At 37.5% G+C, this 12,786-nt stretch overlaps 1 protein-coding gene across 1 annotated transcript in view; it reads right to left on the bottom strand.

Annotated features, from left to right (window-relative positions):
• Positions 1 to 1,137: 1,137 nt before the first annotated feature.
• Positions 1,138 to 12,786, bottom strand: part of FAM155A (family with sequence similarity 155 member A) — a 487,856-nt gene continuing 476,207 nt past the window's right edge. Inside the window, 1 exon segment of the mRNA XM_040584532.1 lies at positions 1,138 to 1,727. Coding sequence (XP_040440466.1) covers positions 1,432 to 1,727 — 296 coding nt within the window. The 3' untranslated portion in view covers positions 1,138 to 1,431.

Raw genomic sequence — 12,786 nt, forward strand, 5'->3', positions numbered from 1 at the left:
AAATGTTCCCACAAAAATAAAAGTAAACAAATTAAAAACCACCCCAAACAATGAAAAATCAGCAATCATATTACAATCTTTTCTCTTGACTACTCATATCCTAGTATATCTTTACTGGTTTTATTGCACATTTATGAAAACTGTTGTCCTATATATTTAAAAAAAAATAGTTCTTTATCTGTGCTAACACATTCTTGTGCACCCTTAATAACTAGAGTAACTTTCAACAACATGTAGATATTAGAAAAACAATGGAATCAAAACCAAAGAGATACTTTGTATTGTAGATGCTCAAAGGCTTCTAGTGTAATTTTGTTGAGACAGAAAGACTTGGATTTTGGAAGCTTTTTGCTCCCATTCCTTATGGAAAGCTGCTGGTTATGTGACAGCAGGAGAACTCAAAACGTAATTCACAATGAATGCCAATCCTTCACCTCCAATATGAAGGCTTCCCAACTACTCAACTTGCTGAGCATAACTGGTTTTACATAGCATATCTAAAAAAGGCTGCTCCTGTTCAACTGACCAGTGAGAAAGGACTGGACTTCTTCAAAACGGGTATTGGAGCAACAGTTTGTTATATATTTCTTTACATTTTTTAACTGTCCGATCCCACCTTATAAGGAGAGCACTTGTTTGTTCAGCTAAAAGGAACCCCCTTCATGCTCCTTTTGGGTTTGCTCAGTCAACTGGTTTGTGCAACAGTGGCAGAGGCACACTGGAATTGTGTACCCATTCATTGTGATTACACAGACAGAAGCAAATGTATGTTGTCTGCGATGGGAGATGGGAAGGGGAAAGGAGATGAATGGTTCCCATTGGTAAGAGGACAGTTAGGTTTGTTTAGGTATTTTTTTGGTTGCTTTTTTTTTCTTTTTTCTTTTTTTTTTTTTTTTTTTTGTTAAATTTTGTTTTGTTGTTCTTTTTATGGGTTTTGGGGTTTTTTTTTTGGTTTTTTTTTTTTGTGTTTTTTTTGTGGTTTTTTAAATTTATTTATTTATTTATTTGCTATGTCATGGAATCATAGCAGTCATTCCTCTAATAGAAACTGACAGGACATAAAAGACAGAACTATCAGATGAACACACACAATGACTAGAAATATATCGACAGAGAAAAGACTTAATTTAGCTTTGAGAAACCGTCCCAAAAATAAAATCCTGTATTAACAAGTGCAAAAAACAAACAAAAAAGAAACTCCAAACATTAAAACACAGTGTATAAAATGGTGTGAGAAATTTAAGTCACCATACAGCCTTTTAGTCAATAAAAAGCTGTGTTCATGTGTCCTTGTTTGGGTAGTGGCCCATTCTTTTCATTTTACCCAAAAGGTCATTCAAGAAGAGATCTGAGGTTAAAGCACTCAGTCCTTGCTAGTTTTGACTGTAGTCATTTGGGCCTGTTGTATTTCTATCATATGAATCCTTCCTTTTATTCCTCATTGGTTGAATTATCTTCTAAAGTTGTTATGCCTCCAAAACCCAGTCCTGTTGAGTTCTGTGCTGCTGAGACTGTAAGTACTGTATGTAAGAGAATTAATACAAGAACACACAGTTTAAGTCTGCTGTTACACAGTCTTGATGCTGATGAAACTGTGAGCGATGTCCTGTGACACATTGTTGAGCCACTTGTTTTTATAGTCCCTTTGGATTGATGATCTGATAATAGTCCCCATCTGACATCACAGCATTCTGGTTCTGCATTGGTTGGATAGTTTTCATAGAGCCCTGTAGGGGAAACACAAGGGAAAATAAGCGTCAGGCACAAGAAGACTGGCAGAAGTTGGTAGCTCAAAGCAACAGTCGATAGCTTAGTCTAAGCCACCGAATCCACACTTTGGGTGAGCCTGAGGCCCTCAAAACACTTGCCATTTTGTATACTAGAGCATGTTGAAGGGATATGTGTTGTCTAATGAAGCAGCGTGAAAAGATCATTCCACAGAAGTATGACACAGCATGGTTGTGTAAAGAAATGGCATTAAAAAGTAATGACTGATGTTTGAATGATAAGGATATTTGAATTATTCATTTTTTGGGAACTAACAACTAATGATGAAGTAACAACTAAGCACAATGGATATTTCCACAAAACCTGAAAGGATTTTGAGATTCTTCCTCAGTCTGCAAGCACTACGAGTATATAACATTGTCCGTGAAAAGAGAGGCATTAAAAGCCAAATAATTGATATACTGACAATATTGACAATATTGATTGTCAAACCCCAGTACAGACCTAACAGCTTCACAGGAACAGTTTCCAAACAGAGCTGTTCAGAGGCTACTTGCTTACCCTACCTCAGCTGTGTTCTTCTAGCAGGGATGTTCTCTTCGGCATATCCCAGAGGTGAGAATGATCTTTCTTTGCCATGCAATAATTGGTTCTCTTGATATTTCTGACTATACATGTAGGCTATTTCTGCCTTTGGAACTTTACTGAGTTATTCAGCCTGATCCAATCATGAATTTTTTAACAGTTAGAGGAATTCTGTCTTTTCCAAAAGGTACAACTGTCTTTTTGGAAATTGTCAATGCTGTCTGCATTGCTATAGAGAAGAGTAACATAACCAGAGCGTTCTGTTTGCTTCTCATATGTCTTCTTTTCTGATAAACTAAAAGAACCTAACTAGGCTGTTTAACTAATGGTGAAATACAAGAATGTCTAACATAGTGGACAAATACCTTTCCATAGGTGAGATACACAAAAATAAAGTGTTTTCATTTTGCAGTAAATAATTACTCTATGGTAGTGCTGGGTTTTAATAGGAAAAAAAGTTTCTGTGTTGAAATATTAATATAAAGATTTTGAAAGCAGCTACGCAATTACTATAATTTATAAATTAACTTGATTTTTCAGAAGAAGAATTGCATTTTGTTTGAAGTATCACAACAATGATATTACTTTCAAAAAGCAATGCATACAAATTTAGGTGTAAGATTGCTAGGTCCAGGCACCAGACTGCTTGTATTTTGTGAATAACCTGTAAAGAAAACCAGCATGCCTTAAATTAAGATAAAATTGAACTTCCTACTTCCATAATATTGATCTGCAACTAAATAAAAAGTGCACTAGGCATGCTGAGCATGTTAAAATGCAGATTAAACCTAGACTAGCACTTTTTCACATAGCTGACACAACAGTCTATTATGTTATACAAGAATCCAAATAAAGTTGCATCTATTTTTGGAATAATTACAATTTTTAAAGATACAGGAATGAGAACAGTTTATTTGATTTTCTATAAAGTCAGTTTCTACCCTGTAGGGAATCAAGACATGTTTGCACCTGTGCAGTCAGATACTTAAGGCAATGTACCAAAGCCTGAAAATTATTTTGTCTCTCTCAGATCATCACTGAATGTACTTCATGTTTTTTCAAGAGATTCTGTTGCATTTTGGAACTTGTGGGCAGTTGTTTTTTGCAAGTGTAATAAAGCATCTTATTGCTAACATCATATTTTCTGAGACAAATATTTTGATTTTTGTGTGCATACATGTGTTTTTAAACATGGTAACATACAGGAGATTTCTCCCAAAGCAGGTAATTATACAATCTGTTCTGTGACTGCAGTAGCTCAAGTGATTACTGGTAATTGAAAAGACACAGAGAATGGTTAATGCTTTGATCCCACTGGGGCTTGTTTACCATTCAAACTAAATTTGCTGTCTTTCTCATTTTAGGAAAAGTCAGACCTCCTTTGAAATCAAAGCCTATGTATACAAGTTGGCAATCAAAAGGTATGTAAATAGTTCATATATACTTACTGAATCATAAATGGAAGGGAACTCCACATTCAAAGCTGCATTGAACTTGTTCCTTAATGCAAAATTACATTTTGTCTTTATTTCAATTCAGCAATTTAATTTAGATTTTGAATTTGCAGTTATATGTTCAATAATCAATTAACTACAGAATCACTATTCATCTAACAGTTGCAGAACATTCAGATAAATTAACTCAGAGCTGTTGCACTGAAATAATAAAACTTCATGATTTTGCTTCACCACATACTTGTTTGTAGCCTTAACTATCAGTTTTGGTCCCTTGGATCTAAGAAGTCAGTCTATTCAGAGATTTACAAACCCATGACCTGCCAGAAACCCTGGGAACAGGCTACATCAGCCTTGGAAAACCAGGGAGGAAAAAACTAGTTCATTTTTTTATCAAAACATTTTATATGGATACAGAGTTTGGATAAGAAATAAAAAGGGTATCTTTACCCACCAAACCACGAAGTCTTCCCGCTTCCTCTTCTGTCTTTATAGTTCAGTTTGTAGACACCATTACTCTATGTATTACCTGGATGTTCAGTAAATGTATTTCTGACACTGATTTACTAATTGTTATTGACTTGAAATCTAATTTGCTTTTCACTTTTCATTTAAAATTCTCAGCTCTGAATCTCGATTTCCCAATTTTTCCCAGCACTCACCTGTATTTCACCAACAGAAAGCTTAGTACATATGGAGGTTCTCGGACCTTGATGTTAATCAAGGATCTAGAATTTGGCAGGATATTTTTTGGTATCAAACCACTCTCCAGACAGATATACTACCGCTCATGAAGTTCATGTAAAAGCTATCTCTTTGCTTTGTAACTGGATAGTTTTTTTTACATGCAGATAACATTTTGTTGACCAGTGCAGCAGTTATGCCTGTAGGGTGTGTGTTAGTAATGCTGATGCAAGAATTAAGCTACTCGTTTGACTGAGATTATGTTAATGGAGACTTGACTGTAGAGAAATCCCATGCATCCTGCTCAGCTGAATCATGCTGGAAGAAAAAGGAGTGACAGCATGAGAATTATTCACTTTGTGCAGAAACAGCTTTGGGAGAAGAGCAGCAAACTGCAAAAAAGTTCTTGTTCAAGAATGAAAATCACAAAGACTGTCTCTGCATCCATGGTCTGCTGATCAGCCAGATCTCCAGCTGACTCAGAGAATGCTGTGGCTTCTGCCTGAGCACTTGCATTTCTTTTGCATAGGAACCAGCATGCAAAAGAGGTGGTTACATTTCCACATCTCACCTGAACACTGTCAGGATGTGTCATGCTTGTGGCTGGATCTATATCTGCAGCAGTTACCTGGCTTGACTCACATGGTTTCTTTGCTAAAGAAAGAGCTATGGACCCATAATATTCGACACTGGAGGAAACTGGTCTGGTTGATATATTTGTTGTCATTGCTGGATACGTATTTTGCAAGACCACAGAAATAAACCAAGATCTTATATGTTATGTTTTTTCCTCATTTTACTTCTACAGAACTCTAAACCGTGGCCCTTTTTAAAATAGATTTCTGATGATCCTGAGAGGCATACCAAGCTTCTTGTGCTTGAAGAAAAGACCATGAACTAGAAGAAGAAATGAGATAAGTAGATGTAGTGTACCAGAAGTTTTGAATGCTCCATTTTATTGTAAGCCCAAAGTAAATAATGTCTGCCAAGAGTGATCCATCCAGCAGTGACATCATTGTGTCAGTGAACACCAGCAGTATGCATGGCATTTCTTTCTGAGAAATTGTTTCTGATCTTTCAATATTCACATTTCCCAACTACAGAAGGCAAGAGAACACATTAGATATTATATGACTAGATTTCACTGCTTGCTTACGTCTGATCTGATAGCCAACACTCTTTGGTTTTTCCCAGATGGTCCTCTCAATTTCTAAATTACTGTCTGTGGCAGATTATGATGCTTCTGTTTAGACATGTATTTTATACCTTTCATATTACAAAAAGTAATAAAAAGAAATGTAGAAGAAGGCTTAAAGATCAATAGATTATCTTTCAGTCAAAGAAATTATTCTTGAACTGGTGAATAAGGCTGCTCAGCTCTTCTGAAAAAGTTAAGTTCCATTTCAGACTCCATTCCAATTGTTGGAGGAGATCTGGGTTGCTGTGTTTTAATTTTCTTTTATTGATATACGTTGGTGACTATTTCAGATAGTTGCCTCTGGAATATTTTCCTCTGTGTGTGCCCACATTCAAGAAAAAGTCATTGTGTTTCTTCACCATGCATGGATTTTTTTCCTCCTAAAATATGTACAGGACCAATTTCTTCCTGCTGGTGTAAATCAGTGTTATCCCTGTAAAACTGAGTGCTGAAAGCCAGAAAAATAAGTAAATACCTGACTCTCAGGGCTATACAATGAACTTTTTTTGCTTTGCTATGTTGAGATACAAGATAAGGGTGAGATAATTTGCTTCTAGCTAACATTTTTTGTTTTGCTTCTATTTTGTACAATTTTTGATCAGAAGGATTTACTACTGTGATATGACACAGAAGGAAAGGGTCATACATATCTAAGTACTGTGGTAGAATAGAAAGTTCAGGGATATCAGCAGGTTAATTGCCTGGTTGTTTTTGTAGGAAAATGTTTGCAGCTAGTAAACTTATGGTATTGGACCACATTCATGGGAAAGCCCCAATATTCAAGACCAGAAGCACATTAGACTCTAAAATATGAGCTATTTAGTTGACAGGTTCTGCTGAAAAAAACATGTCAAATTTTCCTTGTAAGCAGATTCATAGCTAGTAACAATTTAAACCACGCTTGTCAAACATAAATGGGATTTGTCCTGCTGTCTATATTAGCTTAATATTTTGATATTTTAGGACCTACTAAGAAATGTAGGCAGGAGGCAAATGACACATTATTACGAGTGATTTTTAAAGTATGAATTTGGATCAAGTATGTATTTTTTTTTTCATTTTAGTTTGCCAAGAACAGTATAAAGTGGATTGAATTCAGAAATTTTCTCTTCTTGAATCATTCTACACAGAAAAGATAGACTGTGCTGCATTGTATATAAAACATTTTCTCAAAGAAATTGCTTTTCAAGTTGTGCTGAAATCAGGGCATCTGTTTTGAAACACACTCTATAGCTAAACATGCTGGTGAAACCCAGACACATATCTCCCCCTTGAGAGAATGCTGCAATTTAACCAATCGCTCCCAATACCCTTGTTGAGCTTTGTTAGTCAGAAAACTCCTTCTACAGATTGGTGAGAATTGTCTCTAATAATTCTTACTATGTCCTTAGAAACATTATGTTTCTATGTGTGCTATGAAGTGTGACTGGCAGTTCCATTTCTGGTGAATACTCTTCTTTACTCTAAAAGAGGAGGAATTTCTAAGAAAGTATCATTTCACATGGATCACCTAAGGACGTTACTGATATTTGCAAAACATGATGTATGGAGAATATTCACATTATGTTTCCAAGCAACTGAGATGTTAATTGGAACACATGAAATTAGGAGCCTAATTTAATATGGACTGAAAGGAAAGATATGTGTGATTCAAAGCACCTGAATCACCTACCTTTTCTCTCCTCTTACTTTCTCCTTCTACATTGAAAAGTATCAGAAGTGTGTTCATCACAGAAGAGTAGACAAATTTGATTCTCCTGGTAGCAGAAGACTCATTATGATGACACTGCTCTTATGAAGTACCTGAAGGTGCCATGCTGGTTTTGGAAGAAGCTAATGCAACACATCTCTGCTTCATTGCTAATCACTACATTCCCTTCCTTTCCTTCACAGAGGAACTTAAGTGCTCCATTAAATTCCATGATATCTGTTGTACAGGTAAAGGCTGTGAGCATGTGGCTGATATTTCCTGCCTGATACTTGCTGCTGGGTGATGGCCCTGTTATGCCACAAGGCACAAAGAAACCATAAGTCTTGGTCAATAGAAAGAAAGCCCTTAGCAACACAGCTAGTTCTAATTCTGCACTCTAAAGTGGTCCAGACCTGGCACATGGACAGCAGTTTTGGGACTGGTCTCCCAGCAGCCAGAATAGGTTATATCTGTATTAACAAGTAGTTTTGGGCAGAAGAAGATCTGTATAATGGAACAGCTGGTGCTGAGTATCTTGTGTCAAGCCTAAATGCATTTGAAAGAGTTTTACCTCACTCCAGCTCTAATCTAATTCTGCAGACCAAATGTGCATTAGTGGTTGGGAGGTAGTATAGCCCTTAACACATCTCCTACTTCAGTTTAATCCAAAGGATCCCAGTTCATATCCTCCAAGACCTCTCCCAAGTGCAAGTCAAACAGCAAGGAGCATGAATGGGAGATTTGCTTCAAAAGTACACTCCTGAATTAGATTGCTAATGTGGATCAGCTGCAGAGTTAGTGCTGATGGCATATACTGGCTGCTCAGGGAAAGGTTGTGTGTGCAGAGGAAAGGTAGTCTCTTCTCCCCACTCTTTGGCCATCTCTACTGCTCATTTGGTGGAAACTGAACTTTCATGTTTTCTGGGCTGAGCAAACTTCAGGCCTGAATGGATAGTTTTGCCTGTGAAGAAAGATTTCATGACTTCTGCATCCTCTCTCTGTCGCTGTTGGGAGATGGCAGCAAGCCAAACAGAAACAGTTCAAGGGATGGACCAGTCCCCAGGCCAGATGCTGGGCCGCATAAATTTTGAAGGCACGAGAAAAGTGAATTATAACCAGTCTCTTCCCAGTGCTTTGTATGTAGATTCATACATCTTTCAGCTCTCTTTCCACACTCAAAGAGTATGTGTGAAAGAAAACTTCCACATCTCCCATTCACACTGGAGAAAAAAAAAAAGGAAAGATAACTGTCTATGGAAGAAAACAATCCCACTGGTATGCACACTGTCTTTGTAGGAGTCAGAATTAAAACCCTGACCTGGAACTTTGCATGGGACTCACTAATTGTAATCTGCCATGTGTATGTGTATGTATGTCTAAACATTATTATTATCTCCCTTAAATAAAAATCTGTTTTGCGTGGGCAATTCTAGACATCTGAGCTGCAGAAAGAAACATTAAATGAAATCATTGGAAACCGTAATCATATGGATATAAACTCCAAAGGTCTAAAATGAAAGCAACCATTCAATTTTAATTAATACAAAAAATAATATGTTCCAGAACAGTGTTTCATGGAAAGACCGCCTTTTTTCCTTCTATTTCCTAGAAGGAAGGATGGAGAGGGGAACACAAAGTTCTTTCTAGCCAACTGCATGTTTCCATAATCAGAACCACACTGTGATTCTGATTGTTTTGATTAATCTCTGAAGTACTTTCTTTTGCACTGCAGATGTCTCACATACTCACATGCATTTCTACGAGACAAGTTCCAGTGATATGCAACTAGTATAGCATCCCCTCTCCTTTTCCCACTACCTACTTTCATTTGAGGTAATCAAGGAAGACATATCAAGGAAGGCATTCTTAGGGCAGAATACTTCTTACTCATTATACCAGTCCTTCAGGAATTTCCAAGAAGTCATTATTAATCCACATTATAAACCACAACATTATTTTTTTTAAATACATTTAATATTGTCAAGAATAACAATGATGGCAAAATTTCTTTTTTTTGCAGTAGCCAGTCCTATGCTATTTTCTCATGGACCTTCTAAGGAGGGATAAAACCTTTATTATTATTTATTTTTACAGCTTCCAGATTTTTTTTTTTTTTTGTACAGCCTCCAACCTTGAAAAAATCCTGCCGTGCCCTGCAAGAAAAAAACAAGTATGTGGTTTCCCTGTCAGCCAGTGCTGCGCTGGCCCCACTTCCAGGAGGTGTCTCTGCACCCCAGCTCACTGCTACGGTGGTACAGGGGTGCACGGGGAGGGAGCAGCGCAGTATCACCACAGCAGCTCTCAGCACTGCTGGTGACATGAAGCCACACCAGCCTCTTGTTCAGCTGCCACGGGAAATTAGCGTGTAGTCTATCTATGTGCATCCTGCACTCCGTGCTGTAGTCAACATCAAATAAAACCAGCTATTATGGGTACACCTTTCCCTCTTACTTGCCTTCCACAGTGTATTAAAATGTGTTACAGAAATCAATCCTCTGTCTTTCCATTAACCTAAATCTCTACTGGACCTTAGAGGAAACAGTCTGTTACCATGGAGAGGAGGAAGGGAAGCCCTTACTATAAAACTATTACTTCTAAAATATTATTAAAGAAAATCAGAATCCACAAATTCTTGATGTTTGTCAGAGATAAATTATCCAATAAGCAGATGGACTCCTTTTTTTCTCCAGACAATATTTCATAATTAACAATGTTCCTTAGCGATACAGCTAGTCTTTCATTAGTGTCACGGGGGAAAAAATCTCATATCAACATAACCCAATTCAGTTCTTGCTGTATCTCTCTGAAAATGTAAGTAAAAATTTCAAAACAGGACATGTAGCATTTCTCTCCATGGGATACCGTGGGAGACAGGAACAGTAGAGGTATCCAAGCCTAATTTAAATGAGTGACGGGCTGTGGCAAACTGCCATTCCTGAGGAATTCCTCAACATAGACTTCGGTCCTGCTGTGCTTCCTATAGCAGAGCTCAACAGTGACCAGCTTCACAGTAAACTTAGGTTGAATGGACACACCAGACAACCATCTATAGCACCTAAATTTTAAACAGAAATACTGTTGATGCGACTCTTTTGGTTTTATCAGCAAATTTCATCCACGCCAGAAAGAGCAGGACCAGTACTCAAAATCCCAGAACATGTCTGCCAGACAGCAGCTCACAGAAAGCACAGCAGAGAGGGGCCTCAAGCTGTGAGTGACCTGCTTTCAGTCGCTTTTCTGCAAAAGGAGTTTGAGATAACTGTCAAGACACAAGCTACGCTGAGGTAGAGTATTTTGTCTGCTGCTGAACTCACTGTACTTTGCATGAAATAATTCTGTTTTCTAAGCTGCAGAGAAGTGTAATTCTTTAGTCCCACAGCAGATATTCATCTGATTTCTCATTAGTGATGCTAGTGCTCTTATAGTGAGCTGCTGATTAATAAGAGGGTGACAACGGGTCTGTATTCCAGTTTGAATTGCAGCCTCGTACCACTCAGCACCGCCTCTTGCACAAAACTGCCTGGTGTCAGTATGCGGACTCCTATGGGTCCATGAATACAGCCTCCACTCTCCTGATGCTGAAGGTCTTGTCTTGAGAGGACAAAAAGTTCAACCAGATATTAGTTATGGACTGCTGAGATGCGGTTCAGGGCACCCTGATTTTAAGTGTCTGCAATAAGACCTTCATAACTAACAGCAGCTACAGCAAATAGAGTGCAGCCAGCACTTGTTAGCAGGGCATAGGGAGCTAGTCAGCTCATCAGGTGCAGATGCCTACTTAGGTTGAATGAAATGGCTCTCAACTCAACTGACTACACCAGATCTACAGTGACTCTAGTGAGAGCTTAGTCATAGAGTTTATGTGTAGATACCCACACAACTAATACCTGCAATAAAATGAGTTTAATCTCCTTAATCTGCTTTTCATCCCAAACTCAGAGATACTGACTCTCAGTAATCTTTGCAAAGTCAGGTATTTTGTGTGTTTTAGGAATGAATTTGGACTTCGGGACATACTAGGAAAATGTAGAGGTAGATATATATTTCCTAAGAGGTTTTCTGAAATAATTACTAGGATGGTTTTGGTTATTGTTTTTTTGTTCTTTGCCATTCTGTCTGTGTGCAAATGTGCATACATGTGTACATACATGCTCACACACATATGTCATATACATGTTGTAGATAAAAATGTCCTCTAAGTCTCTCACTTTAGCTTTTACTGTCCTATCTTAAACTGGACAATAATGCTCATTTGCTTACTGCGTATGCATATTGGAAGGCTGCTAATACTTACAAAATGCATTGAAGTGCTAAGCACCTTATTGATGACTACCAATTTGTAACTCAGTTTACATTTTATTATACTGTCTTTTGCATATTGCTTGATTGTGTACAATAGGCTTAATCTTCAAGAAATACAGGAAATACCTTGCTACTAGAATCCCCACAGGGTGCAAGGTGAAGTGAGTTGCCACAAACATTATATCTGCCTCTGAGATAGTATAGAGCATTAATGGGGTTTTATATTTTATTGTGGTTTTGAGTAGCTTACCTTGGGCAATTAATTTAATATCAGTATTTCCAGTGCACCCCTAATTTAAGGTAAAGACTGTTTAATTTCAGATATTTCGACCAGGCTGTCAAATGATCTAAGCGTTGAAATGTTTTTCTACTGATTTAGTGGGAATAAGTTGCCTAAATATCTTCAAGATTCTCGGATGATACTTTAGGCATCAGAAATCTGCAGATAACATTGATATAAGCCGAAATTCTGTGTGGATGAGTCGAAGCCAGTCCCCAGAATAGTATCTGAGGTACATGAGATGTACTAAAGGTATTTCTTGTCTACCATATCCTTTCTGGTTGGATCATTCTGGGATAGTGTTTGAAGCAGGGTGGAACATCAAAGGAACCAAACTATTTTATCAATCAATGCATAGACCTATATGACCAATACCTTTTAAAATTAAAATACTCACAAATTGTAACAAGGCTCAAGAAGAAACCAACAGATCAGTTCTTCACAGGTGAACAACTGATTCTTAAAATTCTTCAGTAGCGAAAGACCTTTCCTTAGACATTTACTTTCCAAGAGCTGCTGCACAGTTTTGAATACTATGCCTCAGATTCTTCATCTATCTGACATAAGAATGAAGGAGATCAAAGGTGAGTATACTAAAAACTAGTTTTGCCTTTCTTTTCTTCTGCATATTGCATAGCAGAGCCTTTTCTCTCTGACTACTGCATGACACAGAGCAACAATAACCCTCCACCAAATTACTGAGCGTACAAAATAACCAGAACAAATTTATTCTAGTAATTTGGTTTTGTAAGGTTAATGGCTGTGGCAAGCTGTAGTATAAATGTGCATTACTAAATCTGGGCTCAAATCCTAGCACATCCAAAAATTCTTTGTGATGAAGAACACCTTTAGGGTCTCATAGTTA

This window comes from Falco naumanni, chromosome 2, assembly GCF_017639655.2.
Source record: "Falco naumanni isolate bFalNau1 chromosome 2, bFalNau1.pat, whole genome shotgun sequence".
Classification (NCBI taxonomy): Eukaryota; Metazoa; Chordata; class Aves; order Falconiformes; family Falconidae; genus Falco; species Falco naumanni.